Consider the following 27,465-nt stretch of genomic DNA (forward strand, 5'->3'; position numbering starts at 1 on the left):
GGACCCTTTTGAGCAGCAAGAGTGGAAGCCATAGTAAATCTGGTTCAGTGTAAGACCTATGGTCTTTGTGGCCTTGTATAGGCCATTTTTGTGTCATCCCTCAGGTCCTAATACAGTGTGCACTACCATTGGTATAGTGCACAAGCATTCCATCATCAGCTGACAGCCGTGGCTCTCGTGCGCACTTCAGCTAGTGTCAGCTTCTCTTTGGATCCGTTGCGTATCCATATTCTCCACTGGTTCATTGGTGCGTATATTACTCAATTCATACTAGACTGACAATATTTCCCAAGCTATTTCGTTTACATTCTCATTAAATGTGTCATGGACCCTACTTACATACTTCTTGCTACCTACTCAGTTCCGAATATTGCTTAGGTGTGCATACATATCTCCAGTACTTAGAATTTTCATGTAACTTCTCCCTCCCATCAAAATTTATCACCTGTTTGCATGCAACTAAGTCTTGGACTAAGAATCTAAAAATCTCCAGCACACTCTCACATGCACATCTCTATTGGTGGCAATCATCATATATTCACATGTTTATATCACCTAACACTCTCAGCTCTTATCATTGCTCGGCCCTGCCCTTGCATTTTCAGTTCTTCTTTCGCATTCCACCTTCGGCTTAACTACACATTTTCGTGTTTTGTCGTGTTGCGGCCACTCGTGCTTGCACCACATCACATCTTATTGGTGCTTCATCCGCACCCATATCACATTATACTATCAGTGGCTCACTTGTGCTCGCATTGCATCAGTTTTCGCATTTCCTCTATTCTCAGTTACCCTGACTAGTTTCTAAGTTTCCCCTCACACTTTTACTTAGAGGAATCATTCTCAGTAGCAATCCCCTTGGGCTGAATCTATACTTGCATCCAGAGGTCTATTTGAGTTTTACCCTACTTCCCCCTTTCTCTCTATTTCACCCCTTCTCATCTAGCTATCATTCCTCACACACATCGGTATGGAACTCAACTCATGGAAGATCAGTGGGACAAGGCACAGACACTAATAGCAGAATTTGTGGATGTCTTCATACTATCAGTGTGAGAGGTAAAGCCAGTAGACTTTATCAAGTTTCATTTACAGATCCCACCAGGTACAACCTTTGCCAAGAAGATACAGCAAAGACCTCTGACAAAGCCACAACATGAATATCTATTCCCAGTACTGGATGATATGCGAGACATAGAAATAACATAATTCATCAAATTGGACGAGGTCAAAGCTATTGCATCAATAGTGTTGGTACAGAAAGCACATTCAGATACAAGCCTATCTATGGGGAATATACAACAGATCGTAAATAAGCAATGCATTGAATTGGGTGAGCCTTTGGATCCAGAAATTGACCTAGACTCAGCACCTTCAGTCACACCAGAACCTGTGGACACTTCGAAGATCAAGTGGCACATATGTCAGAACTTCAATGACATCAAAAAAGTATCAGAAGTTGCTGTGACTCCACAGGGGGACATCGCAGCAAAACAGCAGCATTTAGCAGGACACAAGTACAGTGGCTCAAAAAAAGTGTCTCAATGTTTGTAACTTTTCATGTAATTGCTTTATTATGAGCCAGGGTGTGGGAATATGACTAAGCTATAGGGAGGTGTCAGAACGCTATACTTCTCAGCCTCATTTATGTTCCCTATAGCGCGTGGGAAACTGATGTCATCATGCACAGATATGGCTATTTTAATTTGATGACTTATTAAGACACTTTTTTGACTTTCAGTTTGATCAATACAATCTCTATAATTATGATACTTTGTGTGACCTTCTTTTGCTCTAATCACTTCTGCCACTCTTCTAGACATACTATCTATCAATTTTAAACAGTTCTTCCTAGTACTCCTTCCTCACTCTGCTGCAACTCTATCCTACAGCTGAAATAGCCCCTATGATGAATTTTGATAGGCTGCAAGTAATTTCTTGAGTATTTTCCAGAGACATTCAATAGGGCTGAGGTCCAGGGACTGTGTTAGACATAATAGAACATTGATATTATGGTCTTTGAGCTATTGGTAGCTAACTTAGAGATATGCTTAGAATCATTATCTTATTGCAAGATAGTATCTTCCTTATCAATCTATGATTCCTATATCCTTTTTAGCAGACTCTTATTTAAAATAGAGATGTACCACCCTGTATTTATTCTACCCTTTACTTCAAACAGAATATATACTCTATTCCATCTCATACAGCCCTATATCTTTATGTTTGCTACCCCACACTTGAAAGTTTACATGTTTTTCTTTTCTTTTAGTGATTCACCTGTCTTTCTATAGATGTATTGCCAGTCATCTCACCTTATCATATTTATTTTGATCAAATCTTATAAGATAATCTTCTTCTAGTCCTCTTTCAGTCCAATACTGGTGCTTTAAAGCTAAAGTTCATTTCCTCTTTCTATAGGCTAAAGATGAGGGATCTTTTTCTTCTTGATTGTAACTTTAATATTTGCTGCCTTGAAAGTATTATTAATTATTTGAGTATAAACAGTGCTGGAGATGATAGAATTGATGAATTGTGTGGCCTTAGTAGCATTAGCAGCCTGTCCAGTTAGCACCAGCAGCTCAAAGACCATAATATCAATGTTCTATTATGTCTAACACAGTCCCTGGACCTCAGCCCTATTGAATGTCTCTGGAAAATACTCAAGAAATTGCTTGCAGCCTATCAAAATTCATCATAGGGGCTATTTCAGCTGTAGGATAGAGTTGCAGCAGAGTGAGGAAGGAGTACTAGGAAAAACTGTTCAAAATTGATAGATAGTATATCTAGAAGAGTGGCAGAAGTGATTAGAGCAAAAGGAGGTCACACAAAGTATCATAATTATAGAGATTGTATTGATCAAACTGAAAGTCAAAAAAATGTCTCAATAAGTCACCAAATTAAAATAGCCATATCTGTGCATGATGACATCAGTTTCCCACGCGCTATATGGAACATAAATGAGGCTGAGAAGTATAGCGTTCTGACACCTCCCTGTAGCTTAGTCATATTCCTACATCCTGGCTCATAATAAAGCAATTACATGAAAAGTTATAAACATTGAGACACTTTTTTGAGCCACTGTACATATGCATACTTGATTTAGCAGCTGGATTCTATGCAATCCCAGTAGAAGAAGACAGCCAACCAAACTTATGTTTCTATACAGAAGGACGAGGGTACAAAGTGTACTGCCAGATGACAATGAGCATTCATGGTGCGCCGTCGTGTTTTAGCGATCTCACAGCTCAAGTGTTACATAACATCTTGGTCAAGCTAATGATGACACAGTGGCAGGAAATGACTTTGATGAGTCATTGAATTGCTTACACACATTTTTCATTAAATGTTGAGAATGGAGCCTATCAATATCACCAATGAAAACACAACTGTTTATGAATGAGGTTATCTTTGGAGGAGCATGAGTAGGACAAGAAGGAATATGTCCGGACTTGGTGAAAATGGTGGCAGTCGCTGAGTGGCCGATCCCTCAGAATCTTCTAGAACTGATGCGCTTCCTAGGTCTTACTGGTTATTTCAGATCGCTCATCAAAGACTATGCATGCATTGCAGCCTCACTCATGGACATGCTACATAACCTGGATATGCTAACAAGTACCATGAAGGTAAAGAAGAGCAAGTATAGACAGTTCCTATGAGAATATAAGCTCAAGAACTTTTGGGAACAACACCACACACAAGCCTTCTTGAAACTCAAGCAAACCCTCATAATGGAACCAGTACTGCATGCACCCAAGTTCAATGGGTCGCCATTCATCATTACCAGCATGGATGCAAGGACAGATTTGGCACAGTTCTAGCGCAACGATTCATGACACAGAATGATGTAGGGGAAACAACGATCAGAGTACACCCAATTGCATTTACATCCAAACAGACATCACCATCAGAAGAACAACATAAGCTGTACTTACTAGAATTTGCAGCTCTAAAGTACACATTCAATCAATTCGGTGGCAGCCATGACAAAGTTTGATGATATTGGGTGGCTTCAAACAAAAGCTAATTTTTTGACCTTTATACATACATTTCATTTCAAAAAAATCATTTTGTAATTAAACAAACAAGAGGTAAGTACATATATACATATGTAACACAACAAAAGACAGAAAACAAGTATAAGAGGGAGGAGAGTCCATAAAGAAGGGTCTACAAAGGAGGGACCAAGGAGGGACCAAGAGGGAAGGCCAAAGAGAGTGAGAGTTTGAGATTCAAAGGGCAAGTTTCAGAGTAATCAAGTGGTGATAGCATTGAGAGAAGGAACTGATAAGAAGATTGAACTTTGAAAAAAAATTAGACTTACATAAGCATCCTATAGGGCCAAGCCTCTTGATTCCAAGTGGTCACAAGTGACCATAGGTGACCATGCAGTTGAGAAATGCTGGTACACTTGCCTATTTTCATCAGAATTGTACATTTTTTGCCATATCTTATCCTTCACTACCAAATTGCTTATCTTATATATTATTTTGTCTACCTTTGTCATTATATATAATCACATGAGTTTTTGATCTGATCTTACCAATTACAACTATGAAAACTGTAACCTTGACAATTTCCTGATGTCTCTATTTGGAGCTATGTAACTCATTCTTATTTCACCCATAGATTAATTGTAGGACTTGATACACAGGGAGTGGTATAGCACTTGGCCTAGCATTGGGCTTATATCTGGCTATTTTACAATGTATGTCAAATTCCTGTCACATGCTAATCACTTCCCAATCATATCTAACTCTTTCTGTAGCAGATCTGATGTTTTGACTGCATTGGCTAATCTAATATCTTGTGCACTTATCCTTCCCATGTCCTGTCCTATCTTTGCTAGCCTCACTAGGTGCATAGTTGATTATCTTGCACATTACTCACATTGTAGCTAGCACTATTACATGTTTTCTCATGGTCCGCAGTGCCTCATGTCTTTTTATGTATACATCAGACCCAAAATATTCTGCTACTACTTTCACCTATGCATTTCTGGATATCTACATATGTACATACATAAATATTAGACTGACCATTTTATATGTATAAATGGAAGGAAACATTGAACTAGGCACTTAGTCAAGCCTGGTAAGGCACGCATGTGGGTGATTGGAGTGCAGTGACTCTAAATGAGTTGAAAGGTAATAAGAAGAAGTCCTGGCAAGAATGCAATGATTGGCACTGATGTACATTCAGATGCTTAGTGTTGATTGGCAGCTGAGACAGAAACTTAGACTTAGAGTCCAATAATGTGCAAGAAGATGGTGGTTACTTGTTAAGAGACAAAAGAATACACGAAACTATGTAAGTATCATTAAGTGCTGAGGCAAACTGGTGTAGAGATTAACATCTCTATAGCCTCATAGAGGTCTAATTCTCTGATACTCTAATCACCTTCCAAACACAGCACAACTCATATCTTATTCCCATGTACTTGGCACTTCATCAGCCGCTTGCAAGCACAAGCACTTTGGTCATGCATTAGCGCAGGTATCTTCAGTTCCACCACTTGTCCTCTGTCCATCCATTCCATGTCCATTCAGTTCACTGGTGCATATTCCTATTCTATTTCTGTGTTTTCTGATAATATCTCCTGTGCTATGTGCACACATTCCATATGTATATGTCACAGACCCTTATATCACATATTATCATGTACTCGCTTTGCTTCCCTGTGTGAAGAAGTAATAGTAGATGGCTAGCAAGAAAGCTAGAGCACTAATAAATCCAACTGAGTGTGAGTGTGCTGTCTCAACCCAAGAGGATTGCTATGAAGCACTTTCTTCAAGTAAAATACAAAGGGAGCAAATGCGGAATGGAAAGAGCTAAGGCAATCTTGGAAAAGTGAGTCTGCCGATAAGAGCGAAAGTGAGACCGCAGGTCCAGTGAGTGTGCAATGCAAAACAAATGAAAGTGAGATGATCCTAGGTAAAGAGTGGTGGGTTCTAGGTATAGCGCAGTTCTGCAAGTAGTGGCTAGGTATAGACGAGGTTTATGGCTGAGGTATAACTAGGTATGAGGTGCTAGGTCAGAAACCGAGAGCGGTTTGGATCTGTGCAGAGCCTAGGTAAAGAAGACTTAGAGGCGCATTCTCAGAGCGGTCAAGAACACGCGGGTTTAGAGTGAGGATGAACAAAGCTTGTCAATTGAACAAAGTACTAAGAACATCTAAGGTGACTTCGCAAAACAAAAGTAGTGTCCAAGGGAAGGGAACTCTCATACTGTATATAGTGTGCTGTAGAGACTGACATCTCTGTGGCCTTGTAGAGAGCTAATTCTCCAATGCTCTAATCACTTTCAAAACATAGCACAACTCATATCTAGTTTCCATGCACTTGGTGCTTCATCGGCCGATTGTGTGCGCAAGCACTTCAGCCACACATCGGTGCATACATCCTCAGTTCTGTCGCTTGTCCTCCATCCATCCATTCGATGTCCGTTTGGTTCGTCGGTGCATGTTCCTATTTTATTCTCATGTATTCTGACATATCTCTGGCGCTTGCGCACACATTCTGTATGTTTCGTCACGAACCCTTATTACATGTAATCATGTACTCGCTTTGCTTTCTGGCTCGCTTTAGTGCTTGACAGCACTTAATGCTACTTAGAATATATATACTCCTGCCTCTCTATATAATGATCATCTTTCTTCCCGCACATCATTGGACTCTAAGTCTAAATCTCTGTCATATCTGCCGACCGACACTAAGCGCCTGAATGCACGCAAGTGCCAGTCTTCATATTCTCAAATAAAAAACATTGTTTTATCTGTCTCCTGACTCACTTAGAGTCGCTGCGCTCCACCACCCACACGCTGAAGGTTCAACGATACTGCGAAGCACGAACAACGGTCCTGACTGTATCTATAAATGTTGTAAGGTCGCGCGTTGCCTAGTCTGCTATACTTGAGACGACAAGTGCGTTCGACCCTAAAGGGGAAGCGAGTGCAGCAAGGATCTAGTAGTAGGCGCTGAAGGCACTACTGGTTGGCGAATGCGAAGCGCGGGAAAGCGCAGGTGCGCACGAGGCGCGAGAATGCGCGCGCGTATATGCGGAAACAAGTGAGAGTAAGAGTGAGTTTGCTTAAGTGATGATTAGTCACTAGACAAGAGGTGAGAGATGCAAGCTGAGAGATGTTATATGCGAGGTGCCAAGGAATAGATTTCAACTATGTTCTGCTGGGTAGTAAATGGGTATCGTTGTGGTTTGTTTTCTGTCGTTCTTGGTGGGTGAGTAAGTGAGTCATAGTATGTACTGCTGGCGCCTAAGCGCTGTCATGCGGAGCCGAAGCGCTACCGAGTAAGGTATGTAAAGATATATGTAAGTAAGGGTCCATGATAAAAATAAAGATGGAACGATAAGCAAATGTGAGAAATGGAAATATACGCACTAGGGAACTTGGTGGACAGTGGATGGATGCTTCTGGATGGCTGGCGCTATAGGGCGCTCAAGCGCGGGAAAGCACGCGCGCATATACATCGTGAAGCGTGGGAAAGGTACACGCGCAAGTTGCGCATTGCGCGGGAAAGCTGCACCTCATGTAGGAATAGCTGTGGATAGCATACAGAGTGATGCTACAAGTTCGTGCCATGTACTCCCTAGTGAAAACTGCAATATTGCACAATGAGAGGCACGAGTCTCTACAACGCGCACCTCGTGTTCACTCAATGCACATTACCACACTTGTTGCTCAGTAGCACTTAGTAGTGCTTTTGCTTCTCGTGCTTCGCTCTTCATCACATGCCTCACCAGGCTTATCCAACAGCCCAGTTCAGTGTTTCCCTCCACTATTATACATAGAGGAACCTTCTCAGTAGCAATCCCCTTGGACCAACATTAGTTCACACACAGAGGACCCTCTGAGTATCTCTTATACCACCCACTTATCATCATTCTACATTCCTCACCCACAGCGCGAGATTTTATTCTACTGCATGAGTGTCTGGAACCCATAGGTGAGAACTGTAGCAATGAAATGAGGCAGATAGGTAATATGTAATATAAATATGCGCAGAACGGAATACACGGTTACATGTAATAAGCCTTGCATATCATTTAGTCAAAGTGAGAGAAAATGAACATGCACCAGTAGAGATAGGTGGATATGGAAAGGACATAGACAGATGGTACAGAGAACAGGCCCAAGTGCAGGTGCACGCCAGATGGCTATCGGCCAAAGAAAACTTGTTGCTAGGGAGAATTGGAATGACATAGATCCTACAAGTTTCTATAGGCCTTGACATGGATATCAAAAGACACTTGTTCCCGCCCAGCATGGGTCCAAGTATCATACTGGTTCACCTCAGTGCTTGACAGTACTTAATGATACTTACATAGTTTCATGTATTCTTTTGTCTCTTAATAAGTAACCACCATCTTCTCACATATCATTGGACTCTAAGTCTAAGTTCCTGTTGTAGCTGCCAACTGGCACTAAGCATCTAAACAAACATCAGCACCAGTCCTTGTGTTCTTGCCAACACCCCTTTTTATTACCTTTTGACTCATTTAGAGTCGCTGCATTCCAACCACCCACACATGTACCTCATATCTGCTCAGTGTACACTGTTGCATCTTATGGTTCAGTTGTTACGCTGACCGTCGGTCGGCGTGTGCGAACTAGGATAGGTCTTCTCAGCAACGGCTCGAGTGAGCCTACTGAAGCTGAGGGTGGTTCTCGGCTTGACGGAACGTCAAGGGTTCCTCCGGTGATCTCGGTAAGACGGCGCTCGTGGAGATACAGGGCTAGCGGATACGTGCTAAGTCGTAAGGGGGCGACTTAGAAGTGCGGTCTCACACAAGGAAGCTGGTAAGGCTTAGTTGAGCAAGTTCTGGGGATGAACCTAGTAGATTAAAGTAAAGTCTAAGTACAATAATCCTGTCTACTTATAGGGAAGTACTACAAGTATTCTAGCTCAGTCTGTAATCAATAGTATATCTATGATCTATGATAACAAGACATGAGGTTCAGATAAGGTACATGAGGCTTAACCTCTGATCAAGCATGCTGCGCCAAGGGCAGCTGCGCATAGGTACAGGAAGCGCCAAGAGCGCTCCAGATCTTCATGAAGCGACATGCGGTATGCATGCGCTGATCTAGGGTGACCATGAGGCGTACAGCCTCCATGGATCAGGTACAAGGCCATCTAGGCCAGGGGTGGGGTCATAGCGCCAGGGGTGGGGTCACAGCGGTCCAGACCGCTGTCTTTCTAGGCGCAGGCGGCGCACTGCCGCACGGGGAGTCTAGCAGAGCGGGGGCAGGCGTAGGCAGAGCTGGGGCTCCTGTAGGTGTTACGGATGCCTGTAACATCAGTAGTGCTTCATAGTACTTCTGCTTTCCCATGCTTTGCACATCATTGTGTGCCTTACCAGGCTTGACTAGGCGCCTGGTTCAGTGTTTTCTTTCATTTATATACATAGAGGAACCTTCTCAGTAGCAATCCCCTTGGGCCAACATTAGCTTGCGCACAGAGGACTATCTGAGTACATCTCACGCCACCCACTTTCCACCACTTCATATTCCTCATCTACAATGTCTATCCATCTATTATGAATCTCTTCTTATACCCCCCATCTCACACTACTCTGCATGCTTTTCCTGTGCTTCATATTGCCTAATAAGCAGCACCATCAGCATCAGCTCCTAGATCTCTGCTACACTTACTTCCCCTTTAGGGTCGAATGCACTTATCACTACAAGCATAGTAGCTTAGGCAAGCAAGACTTAACTCATTGTTCAGTATACACTCATCTGGATTGTTGTACCTACATCAGCTTACCTGGCAATTATGCAGCAACATCTACAGAATATCAGATGGCCCTCCCCCAACAGTATCGCTAGCACATAGCACCGGTACACCAGCAATTTCAGGTGCCAGTACCTGAACAATATTAGATATTGCCATCCCAACAATACCAGGCACCTGTCCAATAATACCAGGTGCTGGCACCCAATCAATACCAGGCACTGGCACTCTATCAATCTCAGCTGCCATAAGTGTAGCCTCAGCCCTGCTATCATCAATAACACAAGCAGACCATATTAGATTGGTACCCCACTGAAGAGAATGAGGATAGAGCAGTAGTAGAGGCATATGTAGATGTGTTTGCACTCCTTTGTACTGGGTTATCGAGGCTGCCTTTGTAGCCAAACACTATTGGAGATGAGTCTCTGGCTCTATGGGAGGCTGCACAGCTTGTTGCACTCACACCCCTTCATCTGGGAGAGAGCACTCATAGGGAGAGAACCTAGGGTGTCATTCAGATAAGTCATTGAGCATTTGTTCAAGCACTTACTTATGATATACAGACTCAAAAACATATCTCTAACACTGGGAAACGACAGCATAATACCAAACTGCCTCTGACACCTGAAATAACTGCTGCTGCTGCATCCAATTTGATAGAGGGGTCTGTGTTAGTCATGAACTCACCTGTTTTTGTATACATTAAGCTCTCAAAACAATTGGCTTAAAACTTGAAGGAAATTACAAAAGAAAAACTTTGAGCCTTGATATTGAATGTGGACACTGAAACTGATGGAGCTCCTGATGACAAGCTTTATGACAAGATAATATACATAGTACTAACAACTGCAAAGATAGAGCTGTTTAGTCAAGGTACTAGTCTTATTATTTCTTAAATAATCATTGTACTGATAGGCCTTTGTTGTAGTGGAGATCAAGGATGTCAAAGGTATCAACAATTTTATGGTAGCCTTATTAGCAGATATGCAATGTAGTTTCAAAACTCATGTCATGAAGACAATTCTGGACGGATATGGTCTGTAGCTACCATTATTTTCCAAAGACAACAAGTCGATGCATAGGCAGGATAGAATCAAGGATCTATTGGAAGATTTAAAGTACTTACATTAATTTAAACAGATATGTATTTCTATTAAATCATTTGTAGTATCTGGCTGATATGGCTATAGATAACTGATGATACAGGGGTTGAATAGCTATTGGAGAATGAAGTTCTTATCAATATGATTATTAACCTTCTGAAAGGAGGCTTATCAGACATCATATGCAGTCCACTTGATTGTTTGTTTGCAATATGTGGTATAACAATTCATTATGTGCTGCAGGCTTATCAAACTAGTTATTTTGTTAATGTCTTAGTGAACTCATCTACTTTTGATGATGTTTACCATGATATTATTATCTATATTGTAACTACTATCTATACCTCAGATACCTTGTGTCAAAGGTTTGAGGCTATACAACAAGCAATTCTTAGATGAGTGGATAATGATTAGTAGTAGTGAATCATTTGATTTGATACTGATAATGTCAATCTGTTGCTTACATCTAAGTTCTTGGTTGTTGAAATTGTTGTACATGGTCTTGACTTTCCTTTATCACTTACATTCACTCACCCTCACATTCTCACCTGCCCTCACATTTACTAGCTCTTGTATTTTTATTTACCTTTTTCTAACCTGCCCTTTCTCACCTATACTCGTATTATGTACTTCTTACATATTATGGTATTACTACATTCCTCTGACCTCCTATCCAACAGAACTCCAAACAGGCACACTCCTCTTCCTACCTATTTCCATACTTATATTTGTTTAATCAACAACCTCACTTATTACTCTAAACCTTTGGCCATTTGTCCAAGTAAGCATAATGACTTTGGTGAGTTTTTTTTTCAATTTGTGCTTCACTTTCTAGTTTAACATGTCTCTTGGAGGTGACTTGGACCAAAGGCTGTTATGCTACAAGAACATGCCTCATGGAGATGATATACTCTGGTCAAATACTTGATAGCAGGCTTAGGAGGCAACAAATTCATTACATAGATGTCAGAGGTAGTGTACAATGTTCAAGCTGGATAGTACTATGAAAAATTAGAGTGATTGGCTTGTTAAGTAACGTGCTTTGTTATACTTTGGTCAAATACCTGATGGTAGGCTTAGGAGGCAACAAATTCATTATGTAGATGTTAGAGGTAGTGCACAATATTCAAGCTGGATAGTACTATGGAAAATTAGAGTGACTGGCCTATTAAGTAACGATGCACAATGACCCAAATTTGTGCACTTCTTATTCTTTTGATAACTTTCCTAATAAAAGTCTACCCAAAATCATCAAATTTGCGCCATCTGAGACTATACTAACTAGTGATTGTAAAACAATGCTCAAATGATAATTTTGACTCTAGATGCAATTTCAACCAACAAAACTCTGTTTCTGCTAAAGTGGGTATTAAGCCTGAGGATAGATAGAAAATTACTTTAAATTATTGAAAATTCTGATAATTTATAAACCTCAGATACTCATAATAGGGAAAATTCATTAGATATATGGTCCAAGTAACTTTTCATCACATGTTTCCAATAGTCTTTGGTCTATATAGTATGTACTCTTTTGGTCTATAAAATAATAGGAAAAGACCACAGACTACTACTATAAAGGGACCAGCAGAAAAATGTCTATTACATATAAACCTCTAGAGGCACCTCATATTATGGGAATAATGCATTATTTATTATAATTACAAGATATAACTAATATATCAACCATTGTAATGACATTACATAATGATAACTGTTAATTTTGAATAGAGTTAGATATTGTATAGTCTATTAGACAGTTAGAGGTTAGTAGTTAGTTAGAAGTTAGCAATTAGTTAGTGGTCAGCTATGATTACATTTTCTCTTAGAAGGTTAAATGTTAAATTAAAGATTGGTGCACTGGTAGTTACTACATTAAAATGGCATAATAGCTTTCTAGAGGCAACAATCAACCTAAAAGATTTCTGAAATAGGATAACCAAAGTGATAAAGACATCTAGTAACAATAAAAATGCTTCCATTTCTAATAAGTTTGACATTAGGAATATGGTAGACATCACTAGTAATAATTTTTGCACTGATGAAAAAATAATTAATAGTGTTAGCTTTAACATCTGATATACAATGAGAGAAACCTAAGTTAAAGGCTTCAGGATAATCTTAACATTCTGAGTTACAAAGATTGACTGTGAGCTAGAAGAAATGTGTGATAAAGATTCTGTGACCTAAATACATAATTAACTTCATCATTATATAAGGAAACATATTTAGTACTTACCAATAACTTGAAGTAGTATCTGCATACTATATTGGCTATTTTAGATTGTAGACTCGAAGCCCACCTAAGTCTCTAACACCTCAATAAGGATTATTAGGATTCATGAAGACTTCAACTAAAGACTATTAGTGTAGACGTTCATAACAAATATGAATATATTAAAACCATATAACACTGAAACAATCTATTTTCTCATGTCTATGGTCACATGTGTGAAATTAGTTTCTAATCATTCTACTTTCATGACTTACCTAGCTATATTGCCTCAGATAGTAGTCTACTCTTGTGGAAAAGGCTCATCTATAAGAAAAGAAACATCTAGACTAAGGTATCTGTGAGCCTGCTTATTTGTATTAATCTTGTGTTAATTTATGTGAAGATGATAATAAGTGTAAGTGTGATGCTTGAGTAGATGTCTAGGATCCAATAGATAGACTCCAGCCTATAGTAGTGAGGAATAAGATAAAGAGATAAAATAATAGAAATGATTAAGATGAGCACTAGGCTTTGGATGATAATCTATGCACTGCAACAGCTGATCATAGTGAAAGTTAAGTTAATGAAACTTTGAAAATTACTAAGATAGGGTATTATAAATAATATTTGAAACTTCTGAAAAAAATCAAGTATACTTTATATCATATATAGCTATTATAGCTCATAACAATCCTCTTCTTTATTGTCACTGTATAGCAACCTCTTGCACCTATATAGCTACTATAGTAATATGTTATTATCTCTAGCATCTACAATTCTTGATAGATCACTAACTTGTGATTATAAAGAATTATAATGCTATCACTTAATGCTATCAGGCTCTTATATTCTTATTACTAGCTGCTATTACCATAATTTGTAGATTTTCTTGATATAATGCATATATTATATATCCTTCACCTATGAAATATGGCTTTCATATATTATCTTTTGATGTGTTTAATATAACCTGAAATAAGTTAGATATGCCAGTTACTATAACACAGAATGAGTTTACTATATGTATTATATACCTGAGACATATACTACAGAAAGTATAGGTGCTATATAGATCATGTAATAGTAAGTTCTAGATATACAATGAGTATATACCTTAAGTCAGATTTTATGGGCAAGCTATGTTAGCTATAACATAGACTAGAAAGTGATTTAGATAATATTTAGCAGTTGATTTGCATCAGAAAATAGACCTCTATAAGGCTATAAGAAATCTAAGTCCTATGCCAATATTTTATAGTTCTTAGTTCTTAGTTGACATTGCAAATATCATCATTCCTTCATCATCTACATCTGTCCTTATTATTATTGTGCACACTACTCACTTTCCTAATGCTCACTACCATATCAATATTAGTTTCTGACATCCAAAGCCTAAATCCAAACCTGATGCTTTCATATTAGAGATTATAATTATACTTTTTGACGTTGTTTCCCACACTTGGTGTAGGTATACAACACAGAGTGGAACTATATGAAGATAGCCCCAAACTGATATCTCTATGTTGTGGTCTTGCACTGCCTAGTCTGCTATACTTGGTGAGACAAGTGCATTCAACCCAGGGGTCTGCATTCTGGGAATAGTCTTGGGGGCCAGTGAATGATGTGAGGTCAAAAAAAGACGCTGTCCCAGTCTATAGGTGATTCAAGGGGGGTCCATGCATGGGCGACTTCAAGAGGGTCAACACTGTCATGTGTAAGTGCTCTGTGTTATACATCATGATAAATTTAAAAACTATACCTCTCATTGAATTCCTGAACAATGTCGGACTCATCCTCTTTCTTGGTATAGGCATCCTTGTCCTCTTCTTCAATCTCAACTTCTTCTTCATCCAACTCATTGTCCTCTTCCTCCAACACCACATCAAGATATTGCAGGGTGTGATCTCTGATCTTCAATAGTGCGCAAACAACTATATGTTGCACCAAGTGAAGGCCAACTTCATCCATATCAGGACTTAATTGCTATGATCAACATCAGGTAAGATTTGCACTTGAAACCAGAGGTGGAACTCACCATGCTTGCAAAATGTATGAGATTATCATCTAGTATGTTGAATTGTCTGTCATTACAATAAAGCCAAACCTCAATTGTAATGGTGAGGGGCAACATCCAAGTGTGCTTAAACACTGTTACTTCGCCAAATACAGGGTTGTTGTGCTTGCGATAGTTGGCTACCACATTCCCAGTCTTCTTGTCGATACTTTTAGAAAACGCAGAGGACACTGATGGTGCTTAATAATGTTCTTTTTCTGAAATGAAGAGTAGCATTATAACTTATATGTCTTTACTTAGATTTGCCCTATGTTGTAGTTTTGCTAGGGCTTCGTATTCTGTTTGTAAAAAAGTTATCTCCATGTTCCAGAGCTGTAAATGTCCACCATCAGCATTGTGGAACTCTAAGAGCGAGTCTGGGATGCTGAGAGGTTTCTGTGTGGATCCGGCTTGCCCTTCTCTCCTGAGAGTGGAATTCATCTGTGTGATGAAGGCACCAAAGGTTAAATTGATGCCCATTGTCACAAGTGCCTCATCAATAGATGAACGCAGAGGCACGAGAATGTTCTCGTGAATTAGGGTAGGCAGCTTTATGACGAGTGGCTGCCAAGAGATGATGTGTATGGTAATCTACGGGAAAGAGTTGAACATCACTATTGAAATAATATGTATTGCTTACTTACAGGGTCGATGTTAGTAGCATATATAAATGGAACATTAGGGTAGCACAAATAATTAAAGTGTGCTATCCACACCATGTTACATGACTCATCCATTTTTATAAGGTTCACAATGTTTGGTGTCACCTACAGTACTCACATATTTGCTGTCCATAATATTGTTGGAGTTATTGTTATTGGATAAGCAGCATTGTGATTGTAGGTCTCTTTTCCTCCTCCATCATCTTAAGTATATTCTAATTAGATTAGATTTAACATATATTTGAAGTACCATAATATCTATCTCTCAAAATTTGAGACTTTCTAATGTCAATGATTGGTAGTGCAACATTGACACAAAAAAGTTTTGAGGCCACAGTATTAGAATATCAGAGTAGTAAGTCTGGCAACATTATGATCATAGCTAATAGCTACTTCTGAAAATAGCTGAAATCCTAAATGAAGCAAGAGTGCAAAAGGACAAGCATACATAGCCATAATAACTAATACTCTTAAGAATCTAAGAGATTGTATCAAAAACCTTGTGCAGGTCCATGTTGGTTGCAGCAGAGTAGAGGAAGATTACTAAGGAGGAATATAGTAAATTAATAAATAATATATTTAAAAAGTAACAAAAAAAATTAAAGCAAAAGGAAGTTATATAATAATAATAATAATAATTTATCTTATATGAAGTAAAAATAAAGCTAAGAGGCAAAGCTTTCTAATACCTCCCTACAACTTAGTCATATTTTCCATGCCCTAAGATATGACAAAGTAATTACATAAAAAACTACAAATATTGAAATACTTTCTTGAGCCACTGTATATAGTGAGACCACCTCGACATCACATAATCTTGCCTTAATAAGAATGCCATACTCCCAGGGGGTCGCCATTCTAATTAGCATAGATTATGCCAAAGCTCTACACTGCCAGTAAATAGTATAACAATGCTGAATATCTACTCTTTGGAAAAAACCACCAAGGTCCCACACTGGCAACATCCGCTAGCCAATGTTACTGAATACCAATAAGTGCAAACATATCAAATATGGTAAGGGTTCAGTGCTCATCGTCGGCAACATCCACAAACCTCCATGCTCACTGTTCTCAACATTGAGCACAAGTACCTCACTCAATTTTCAGGACCTTTTTAATTCTAATATCTTGTATGTTTCTGAATCTATTAGTAGTAGTATTGAAGTGTAGATATATGACAAAAGAGCGAAATATAATGTATTTATGAAGTTTCACATAAGAGACCACCTAAGCAGACACTCCAGCTGTGGGGATAGAACTTGGGCCCAATGAAGAGGTGACAGAAGGATCTGAGGAGGGGGCAGACACAGACACAGATGAAGTTAGGTCTGAAGAAGAGGTGACAGAAGGATCTGAGGAGGGGGGAGACGCAGACATAGACATAGATGAACTTGGGTCTGAAGAAGAGGTGGCAGAAGAATCTGAGGAGGGGATAGATGCAGACACAGATTTGCCTTTCCTAGGGCCACACTTCTTGCCCTTATCCGAGCACTCTTTCCACGCCCTCTTCTGGACCGGCATGGCCTCTCCTGAGACAGAGAACACACCATTGAGCTCCTCCCCAGGCCGCTTTCTGCTCTGTATTGCTGAAAGTGGCTGAGACTGAATATCTGCTGTTGATGTAGGTGTCTCCATGAAAGGGGGGGAAGGTGATGGCACAGGAGGAGTAGAAGTATTGTCTTCATCAACATCCCTTGACATTTAGGCCATCTTATCATCAAACCTTCCATTTTCCCAATCCTCGAACTCAACATCTGAAAGCTGCTGAAAGCACGTAGTGTTAGTGTTCCAGGCATAGTACAAGACACGAAGTTCATTGCATGAACTTATGTCACCAGGGCAGCAGAACTTCGATAGCGGCCACTTCTCAAGTACCATGCAGTACTTCACTGTAATGTTGGTATCAAAGTTAGTGTAATACATGTGCTGTGCCTGTGCAGGTGCTGCTGCAGCCTCTATGATGACAAACAAACAAGCCGAACTTGAAAATGTGTCGGAGAAAGATAAAGATGGCACACTCACGAAGCTTTTGTAAAATCAATTCACTTAGCTTCTTCTTCAACTCAAGGACCTCATCCAGGTGAGTCTTTGCAAGGCCTGTTGTAGTCGAAGTCAGAAGATAGATTAGACATACTGTGAATTCATACCTTGTACACCTGCAATACAATAGCCTTCGAAGTGAAATGCAAGCGTTCCAATTGAAGTCTTGAAGCAACAGTCGAAGAACTCAGCTGCACGAGCCATGTGGAAAACGTGAGGCTGATTCCAATGTTCTGTATCTCCTTGTACACTAAGTAAGATGAATTCAACACCAGTATGACTATGTAAAGCCATCAACTGGACATAATCATCAGTAATATAAATCTCGCTACACAAAACAAAGCTTACCTCTTGATCTATCTTCTCGAGAGTCCTCTGAGCATCATTAAATGTGTGAATCATGGTGTTGTGAGTGGCTAATTCCTTCATTTCACGACATTCAGTAAGGGTCTCGATGACATCTTGAGTTTCAATGGTGCATTGATCTTCGTCCATCTCCTGCCAACGTGCACAAATTTTGGACATGAGCTCACATGCCTTGTGATGTTTCTCACTGGCTGATAATGCTGTAGTGATACAGTGAGATGGCATGAAATAAAGATAGAAGTAGAACATACCTGCATTATGATGTTCGACTTCTTTTTTAACAAAAGCATTCCATTTGTTGGCCTTACGTGTGCCCTTGTGTAGCCTTGAACATTGCATGATTTCTTTGAAGTAATAGTCGACTGAGTGACAACCGAACTTTTCACGCAGTAAAGTAGCTTGCTCCATGATAACATTCCAGGCTACAGCAAGAGCCTCTGTGTATTCTGTACAATGCTGTTTTCATTTAGCTTTTAACAAAGCTTTCTCTGCCAAAGTTTTCTTGTAGCGTTGAACAGCACAGTGTCTCCAGAAAGAACGAGTTTTTGTAGTGGAAATCTTTCGCATGCGTGATGCATAGCAAGAGAGTGCATTATCAGACTTCACGCCAACCATGGATGTTGTACAAGCAAAAAAAACAGAGCAAACATTGAAACATTAACAAGACGACACATGACTTTGAAAGTGGAGCATCTAAAGTGACGACATGACTGGTGACAGAGGCAATAATACTGTTAGACACCAGAGGGACTGTCTTCAGTAGTGATAAGTCCCCAAAGGAAGAATGCTTCAGCCCTAGCCATCCCCTTGTCGGTGAGCTTGTCAACAAAGTCTTGGGCCGAAGAACTCATGTCATGAGCATATGCAACATGGAGTAAAGCCTTCACAGTGTATCCATGAGCTTGAAGATACCAGTCAGCCATGGGACCAAATGACAGGAGTGGAGTGTCATCGAAGTGCAGCTGGAGTGCAACACCACTGACTCCATTGATCTCACGAATGTGCTGATATATTGGCGCCGAGTTGGTGTCAGATGTCGGGGGACAAGTGAGCATTCTCCAAGCACACAATGAAAAGTTTTGTGGGGTGGAACCATCCAAGTAAACACTGGCAGATGGTTGATCTATGTCCACCTGAAGCGTGAGGGTTAGATGTACACAACAAAGAGAAGCTTACCCATAGTGCCACTCATCATTCGCGATGGTGATCCTAGACACTTTGTTAGCAAGAGAATATAACAGATGAAGAAACATTATATACTGTTGGTGAGAGAGAGACCAGCCAAATTTAAAGTAGGAGCACACGGACTTGCAATATCGGTAGCATCACCGAGACGGTGAGTCTTCATGATAAGAAACTCTAATGCTGCGGGGAAACCTGCCAGCTTCTTAAAACAAGGACTGGAATGTCTGGTAATAGCTTGATGACATTCATCCCTGCAGATGAAGATGTCAGACAGGATGATTGATGCACCGAAAACTAACACTCACCATCACAAAAAGATGCAAGACTCATGGCCTACAACTACAACATAAAACTTAGTGACTGTTTCTTTAAAGAGTGAAGTGGTGCCAGGTGATTTGTAGAAGATGCAGGTGACATAAGTGGGAGATGTATCATCCGAGATATTACTCATGAGAGGCTGCAAGGTAGAATGGACCTTTGAGGCCTGTGCATAAGTGTTACATTTGATGGCGATGGGAAATGGTGTGCTTCAGAAACCACAAGCGATACAGGGTCTTGAAAAAAACTGCTGGTCAGTGTCAAGTGGGATCATGTACTTATAGATAGACTCACCGCTGTATAAAAATGTCTGGATCTTTTCCACCAATCACGACCCAATGAGAATCTATCATTATGTCGTTGATGCGTTGATAAACAGTTGATGGTAGCTGAGCGCTGAGCGCTGGTTGATGACTTGACAATGAGTAATGGTGGTATGTGATGTGAACGTTGATCAATCAATATCACTGTTTATCACTGTTATCAATCAGTGATGCATGATCATTGGCTGTCACTATCACGACCTTATGATTTTCAACTTCGCGCACATATGAGCCTATGCTGGAAGGTACAAGGCCAACAGAACAGATAATTGCAATGTATGAAGTACAGAATCACAAAATGCTATCAAGGACGCAATGTCATGTCAGAGATAAATTCTATGAGAGTCCCTATGTCCTGCTCCACTTTGTCACCCTCATCTAAACCTTCTTCGCTCTCGTCATTCTTGAGTGGCTGATCTGTGGTCACAGTGGAGGGAACTTCAACACTGCTAGACCCCTTCCTAATACCAGAAGACTTGTCTCCACTAAATGCATCAAGACAATGAATCTGGGCGATGCGTGATAAGAGTTGTTGGTTGATACAACATCAATGAGTGCAGTGCTCATGCATGGCTACAAAGATAGGTGAGTTGGATGTCTTGAGTGCATCAAGTATGCGGGTGAATGCTTCGTTCTCGACAACAACTGCAGTGTGTAAGTGACGCACTTCAACATCACAACAGGTAATCTCCTCCTTTGCACGTTGAATGTGGAGATATTGGCAGATAGTCTCCTGAACCGCAGGCTTGGTGCATGGTTTCTTGTGAATGTCTTGCTGGGTTTCACAAAGTAGGTTGAATTCATCAAGGAAACTGAAGTGTGAGACTTTCGACCACTCAAGTGGTGGCCATGGTGGTTGCAAGTCTGATGCTGCCTCGTTATACTTCCTGACAGCATTTTAAATTGCTCAACATCGAGTTTGAAGAGATTTTGCGATATGGGTGCGCATCTTGTATGCTATAAAGTACTTCAGTGACATTTCAACCAATAAATCAAAAAACTTACCAGTTTGCGAGACGTTAAGTCTTTGCAACTCAAACAACCGTTGCACAACAAGATGCTGCAGATTATCGAGGGCCTTATGATACTTGTGAAGTGTCATGTATTTTAGGGTATCTTGATATTCAGGTGATGATATATTCCAGTGATTTGCGATACCGAGCTTTATTTCCATGGAAATGACTTCACATTGAATGACAGTAAAGTGTTCAGCTGCAAAGCATTGCTGTGTCTTGAGTTTACATGTCTGCGATAGATTGGCTGAATAGAAGTTGGACTCTGAAGCAGCCGTAAATTGATAGTCATCCAGGGCAGCAGAAACGAAATGATTGAAGCTCACAGAAGCTTGGCACCTGCAAAAGACATCAGTTACAAGTATGCACAAGAAGGAAACACTGACTCAAGTTCTTGCATTTGTTAAAGCAGTTCAACATACATGACAGCATGTGCATCCCACTTGGGTTCCTTCCCAAGTGTCTGAAAGTACTGAATCTCTTCAGCTCGCCAATTCATGAGGTCAGTGTCTTGTATGCCAAGAGAAGTCTTTGCCTCCTCCAATGCTACAGTCTCCGATGATATGATTTGCAGTGCTTGCCTATAGTTGTTGAGTAGCATAGTGCCAAGGTTTGTGTACTTGTCTTCATCCCACTGCTTGAAGAACAGATCCAGGAACATATGATGGCAGTAGGCACTAGCATAGTGAATGACAGGTGCTAGCGCATTCGAAGCACTGAAGATGCACTCAGCAATGCCAAAGTCTTCGAGTCCTGCACTTTCAATGCCGAGAGGATGGTGGTGTTGAGTTTGACACACATAATTGTGTGCGTAGCCGTGGAACGAGTCAACATACAAGCGTGACTGCATTTCCGTGAATGTAGTACCCAAGGATGATGCATGAACCATAGATGAGAATCCACACCCAATGTCATAGGCACCAAGTGTGCGCTCACCAATGACTTCAAGGACTTTGGCAACAATTGCCAATGGATACTTCGCTCTGCAGTGAGTCAGTAACATAACAACAAGGAGAAGGATTCACGTACAACTTGCCACTCTTAATCATATCTGTGTACCATAAGATGAATCCATGTCTACAGGCTGTGACAAAGATCCCTGTCTCATCGAAGACTGCCCACATCCTTTTCTTATCATCGTCTGCCGCTGCTTTCCAGTTTTTGCTACAATCTTCAGCTATTACGTGTGCCCAGGAGATGTCTTCTTCAGCTTCGGAGATGGTGTCATCATCAGGGCGATCATTGACTCGATATGCAGAGCGAGATTGCAGCACTTCATTAGTGAAGCGATCAATGAAGGTACGTGGAAGCATGTAATCACTCTCATTATACACCCGAGTGTTGCCACATTGTCGGTCACCAATGCCCATCATACGCTTGACTGAATTGCCACCATTCATCACATACATATGTGTAAACTTGAGTGGTGGTTCACCATTCAGTTCGTAGGAGCATGGAGGACATGCATTGAGTACCCGCCAATTAGGTGCATCACGTCCAAGGGCTGTGTCCACTCATCTCCCAACTTTGCGAAGAATGGTGAGGTACACATCAAACGAGTCTGCCAAGGCAGTGCGATATGAGCGGCGGTAAGCAATCTAAGTGTTGTAAGCATGGATCTAAGGCATACATTGATGGAACACATACCAAGTAAGAGTCGCATATTACCTTTGCGAAGGCTTCAATACTGAGTGATGGCTTGCGCAAGCGAAGCAGGCGGTAATGTTCAAGATTCCACAGGGATATTGCAATTGAGGGATTGTGGGGTGCATTGCCCAGAAATCCAGCGGATACAAGCGACTGAACTGGAGATAGGGAATCCTCCGACCGGTGAAATGTTGCACACGTAGATAGTGTGAATATGTTGACCGTGTTGATGGAGAAGGAGTAGTCGTTAGAGTCTCATGTTGGACTTCTTTGCTGTGGTTCGAGGGGGGTGCCAGCTTGTGATGACTTCCAGGTAAGATATGTGACCACTAGCATAGGAATCAGAGGGCGCCAGTTAGCATGAACAGATTCTAGCTGGTGACACCATGTACGAGTATCTTTATGTTGACAGTATGCCCATCTGATGATGAGAAGATATTAAGTCAAAGAGAAAAAAATGTACGGGTTATTGACGTAGTCACAGAGAGCATTTACAATGCTTTCCTCATTGCTCATATGCTCTGGGAGTGTCTCTACGTCCAGACCAATGTCCTCACTGTCAATCCACTCGGTGTCTTCATGTCGTGCTGGCAATTCCTCATGCATGTCGGCAAGTGCGTTGATGGTCTCATCAGCGAGCCCTACATCAGCAAAAGTGGTGCAAGCTGACAAGGTCTCGGCAAATGCCGTAAGCCTGGCGTAGGCTTCCAGATGCGGCTACAAGCCTTGGAGGCGTCACACCAGGCATTGCAAGGCTCGCAAATGCGAAGTACTGTTATAACCGCTTAAGACAAGTCCATCCAATGCCGCAGAACCCAGAGTGCAACTTTTGCTGACGCTATCCATTGGTACAATCCTTCATCACTTCAGTCATTCATCGTAAACTCTCACATACTGTGAGCATTCGCTCGAACATTGTTGGAGGACAATGCAGCGGTCACATACATTCTCCTTGATATGTTCCCTACACTGGTGAGTACTATGTAGACAACGTAGTGTTTGCCATGCTGATTGCATTCTAGTACTTGGCATAGTCACCATAATCCTCCTCATTGTCTGCAGCGCCCTCCCCGTCCTCAGCACCAAGATCAATCTCGCTATCACTGTCACCATCATCTTCATCGTCCTCAATGTCATCCTCTATCATATGCTCCTCCAGATCTCCATAACCAAATTTGCTGCGCTCGTCCTCTAACTCTGAGCTTGTGTTACGCACTCAAATAGATCTGTTAGGTGGAGCCCTAAGAGGGGCGTCGTCCGCTAACGTTCGTGACGTAACTGGAAGGATCCGGTATAGCAAGTGAGACTGGCGACGACGAGTTGGCAGTGATCACAGTACGCACGTGTCACGTGACTTCTGAGACGGATGTCTAGAAGTCGCTCAAGGTAAGGACAGTCTTGTCCGAACGATGAGGTCGATCGAGGTAGACTTAGTCGCGATGAGCAACTAAGAAAAGATACCAGAGACTGAAGCCAAAGGGGCATTCAGAGGGAAGTATGTTCCAGGGAAGATTGAGTAGATTCAAGTTAGAGAATCTAGTACAGGGTGACTGACTACTTATACTAAGTGGAGAGGGTTAAGGGCAAGGCTACCGCACAGTAGGTAAGGGTAAAGGGGAAACGAGAATGGTATAGGCGCTGTAGAGACTCATGCCTCTCATTGTGCAATATGGCAGTTTTCACTGGGGAGTACATGGCACGAACTTGTAGCATCACTCTGTGTGCTACCTGCAGCTATCTCTATATGAGGCGCAGCTTTCCCGCGCAATGCGCGCCATGCGCGCGTACCTTTCCCGCGCTTCACGATGTATATGCGCGCGCGCTTTCCCGCGCTGTAGCGCCCTATAGCGCCAGCCATCCGGAAGCATCCATCCACTGTCCACCAAGTTCCCTAGTGCGTATATTTCCAATTCTCACATTTGCATATCGTTCCATCTTTATTTTTATCATGGACCCTTACTTACATATATCTTTACATACCTTACTCGGTAGCGCTTCGGCTCCGCATGACAGCGCTTAGGCGCCATACTTAAGCGCCAGCAGTACATACTAACTTACACACCCACCGGGACTCACTTACTCTCCCACCAGAACGACAGAGGACTTACTGGTTACTACCCACTATTTACCTATCAGAACATAGTAGAAATCTATTTGTTTACACCTCGCATCTCCCTTCTCTTGTCTTACATCATATCATCACCTAAGCAAACTCACTCTTACTCTCTCTTGTTTCCGCATACATGCGCGCGCATTCCCGCGCTTCGCGCATTCTCGCGCCTCGCGTGCACCTGCGCTTTCTCGCGCTTCGCATTGGCCAACCAGTAGCGCTTTCAGCGCATACCTCTAGATCCTTGCTGCACTCGCTTCCCCTTTAGGGTCGAACGCACTTGTCGTCTCAAGTATAGCAGACTAGGCAACGCGCGACCTTACAACATTATAGATACAGTCAGGAGCACTGTTCGTGTCTCGCTGTATCGTCTTACCTTCAACTGGAGCCCACCGCGAGGGTTTCTTGTGTTTCTAGGCTCTTCCAGCTCTCCAATCATCCCCCAAATTCGCCTATTATCCTACCACAGTCATTCCTTATCAGCTTCTCCCATATTCCCAAGTTTTCAGCATCTTGTCCTCCTCCCCAGCGCATTGATAAGCGTTTTTCTCACGCGTTTTTCGAGCGGATCTCTCGCAAACTTAGGGTCGTATTCCCCACGTCCGTCCGGTCATTTTGAGCCCTCGCTCATCGAATTTGGAGCAGTAGTTGTGGAGTTATCGAGTTTTTGGTGTTTTTGAGAAGTTGAGGGGAGATAAGGGTTTTCTGGGTGCTCAAAGGCCTGTGTCTTTTAGCTCTTTTGGCCATTTACCATCCTTCAGTGGCTCTGTCCATTGCCCCAATCTGCTTCTTGATAGGACCAGCTCTTGTTGCCCTGCACCATACCCCTTCCTCCTCCTCCCTCTTGCACCTCCGCACTTTTTCGCACTTTCACCAGCCCATTTTGCCTCGGAACCCCATCGACCCTATACCCGTTTTGAAGCCCTCATTCATGGCTTTCATTCGCGCCCATCGCCGCCCCGATCCGCTCCGTCATTCGCCCACCATTCGCGTTTTCCGCCGCCCCTCTATTTTATCGCACATTTACACCATTTTATCTATATCTCCTCGCCCCTCGATCGCGCACCTATTAACCCTATACTCGTTCTGACCGCATTCGCCGCCGCTTTCCATCCGTCCGCTCCGCTTCCAGATACGTCTGCGCGTTCCTCCGCAATCCGCACTTCTCGCGTTTCCCTCCATTTTCCACCATTTCCTTCATTTCTCACCCAGTTCTCCACCAATCCTAGTCGACCCTATACTCATTTCGAAGCCCTCGTTCGCCTCTTTCTATCCGTCTACTCCCCATTGTCACCCATGCAACCATCATCGCGTTTTTTATCACTTTATCGTCGCTGCTCCTCCAGTACTCAAAGCAAAGTCTGGAGATTATCGTTTTATTGCATTGCCTGACCCTCACTCACTGGCGCAGTTTACCTGGCATACGCGTCAAGGAAACAAAAGGTGTTTGAGGACCCCCAGGTTAGTTTTCTTAGTTTAGCTTAGCTTTGGTTTGCATAGGTAGATGACTGGGGACAGTCATGATTCAAAGTTCCCATGAGATGTAGGGATTCATTTCTGGCTGGGCTTGCAGAGACTGTTTTTACCTTAGTGTTATGTTTGCACTTTTGTAGCTTACATAATCAAGTTATCTTTTCACCAGTTACCAGTATGAGTCTGAGTACTCAGCAAGTTTTCATGATATTTCCTCTTCTCTGAGCCTTGAGCCTGGTCCAGAAACCCTTTAGGGTCGAATAGCAGCTAGGTTCTGCAAGACCCAACATTGTTCAGACTCACCATCTGAATTGTTGTACCTTCAGCGCGTTGGCAACAGAGCCGGATTAGTGATGGATGGTCGAATGTGGAATGAGACCGAGAAACGTTGGAACGGACCAACGGTAAGAATACAACGTGCGGGAATCCACAGTCAGAAGAAACAGAAAGAGGAAAGCCACATTGGTGGCACGAGTCAGACCAAGTCATAAGTGCGGGACCACATTGGTGGTCGAATCAGGGGAGGAACGTGCGTGCACATGCATAGAGGCGGGCGATGCGAGGGACGGGAATGGTCCCGAGGATCCGGTCAACGGAAAGTCGGTAAAGGAGGACGAGCCGGTAGATGGTGAGGGCGAGGATGAAGGGAAAATGATAGGGGGGCCACGTGACCGATGTTACTTGTAACAGCTTGCATCTTCGTCAGCTTCATCATCTGAGTCTTCCTCTCCATTGAGCTGATCAACACGCTCCGGTGCTCTATCCTCAGGCTCTTCTGCATCTTCAGGCTCATCCTCCTCACTTTCATTGGTATCACCTTGGCCAGTGACCTCTTCATCCTCATCCATATCAGCAGAGTCCCTGCCGGTGGAATGGCTGTGCATATCTTCGTCTATGTCTTGGTTGGCAGTGTGAAAAGACGTCTCATCCTCATTCATGGGAGATCCTGGCACATAGAACATTCCAGTACATTCACTTTCCTTCTTGAATGGCACTGAGTCGAGGGCATCCCAGTCCTCATAAAAACTTTGTGTTGCCTCTCGGGTGGTCTTGTGTCCGACACCACCACCACGAAAGCGCATAAACATATCACAATCCATGAATCTAAAATATGGTGAGCACAAAGAGTGTATCTTACAGAAAATCCTGCACTGATTGACATAATACCAATTAAAGTCTGCATCGAGGTCATGCGGCTGTTGGGCAAT

General features: G+C 41.9%; 6 protein-coding genes across 6 annotated transcripts; 1 reads left to right on the plus strand and 5 right to left on the minus strand.

Annotated features, from left to right (window-relative positions):
- Nucleotides 1-1,056: 1,056 nt before the first annotated feature.
- F5147DRAFT_564021 (uncharacterized protein) lies at nucleotides 1,057-1,209 on the plus strand (the record flags this gene model as incomplete). Its single annotated transcript, XM_041430704.1, has 1 exon — nucleotides 1,057-1,209. A coding segment is annotated over one exon (153 nt), but the record flags the coding sequence as incomplete, so codon positions are not given.
- An 8,597-nt stretch (nucleotides 1,210-9,806) lies between these two features.
- On the minus strand, nucleotides 9,807-10,327 carry F5147DRAFT_647732 (uncharacterized protein; the record flags this gene model as incomplete). Its single annotated transcript, XM_041433232.1, has 5 exons — nucleotides 9,807-9,887; nucleotides 9,930-10,064; nucleotides 10,129-10,160; nucleotides 10,216-10,254; nucleotides 10,303-10,327. 5 exons carry the CDS (start codon nucleotides 10,325-10,327, stop codon nucleotides 9,807-9,809), a joined length of 312 nt encoding a protein of 103 aa, XP_041299692.1.
- Nucleotides 10,328-14,813: 4,486 nt separating this feature from the next.
- On the minus strand, nucleotides 14,814-15,839 carry F5147DRAFT_767329 (uncharacterized protein; the record flags this gene model as incomplete). The annotated part of the gene is made up of 4 exons (XM_041440872.1): nucleotides 14,814-15,050; nucleotides 15,103-15,320; nucleotides 15,378-15,711; nucleotides 15,765-15,839. The coding sequence occupies 4 exons, from the start codon at nucleotides 15,837-15,839 to the stop codon at nucleotides 14,814-14,816; spliced, it is 864 nt and encodes a 287-aa protein (XP_041299693.1).
- Nucleotides 15,840-17,009: 1,170 nt separating this feature from the next.
- On the minus strand, nucleotides 17,010-18,596 carry F5147DRAFT_767330 (uncharacterized protein; the record flags this gene model as incomplete). Its single annotated transcript, XM_041440873.1, has 6 exons — nucleotides 17,010-17,475; nucleotides 17,506-17,737; nucleotides 17,805-17,879; nucleotides 17,930-18,119; nucleotides 18,171-18,388; nucleotides 18,440-18,596. The coding sequence occupies 6 exons, from the start codon at nucleotides 18,594-18,596 to the stop codon at nucleotides 17,010-17,012; spliced, it is 1,338 nt and encodes a 445-aa protein (XP_041299694.1).
- A 326-nt stretch (nucleotides 18,597-18,922) lies between these two features.
- On the minus strand, nucleotides 18,923-19,536 carry F5147DRAFT_767331 (uncharacterized protein; the record flags this gene model as incomplete). Its single annotated transcript, XM_041440874.1, has 3 exons — nucleotides 18,923-19,311; nucleotides 19,365-19,397; nucleotides 19,449-19,536. The coding sequence occupies 3 exons, from the start codon at nucleotides 19,534-19,536 to the stop codon at nucleotides 18,923-18,925; spliced, it is 510 nt and encodes a 169-aa protein (XP_041299695.1).
- A 782-nt stretch (nucleotides 19,537-20,318) lies between these two features.
- On the minus strand, nucleotides 20,319-23,280 carry F5147DRAFT_742122 (uncharacterized protein; the record flags this gene model as incomplete). Its single annotated transcript, XM_041439528.1, has 10 exons — nucleotides 20,319-20,522; nucleotides 20,592-20,826; nucleotides 20,848-20,901; nucleotides 21,016-21,226; nucleotides 21,257-21,366; nucleotides 21,450-22,010; nucleotides 22,057-22,445; nucleotides 22,554-22,625; nucleotides 22,675-22,928; nucleotides 23,157-23,280. The coding sequence occupies 10 exons, from the start codon at nucleotides 23,278-23,280 to the stop codon at nucleotides 20,319-20,321; spliced, it is 2,214 nt and encodes a 737-aa protein (XP_041299696.1).
- Nucleotides 23,281-27,465: the final 4,185 nt, after the last annotated feature.

This window comes from Suillus discolor, assembly GCF_016758755.1.
Source record: "Suillus discolor strain FC423 chromosome Unknown F5147scaffold_2, whole genome shotgun sequence".
Taxonomy (NCBI): Eukaryota; Fungi; Basidiomycota; class Agaricomycetes; order Boletales; family Suillaceae; genus Suillus; species Suillus discolor.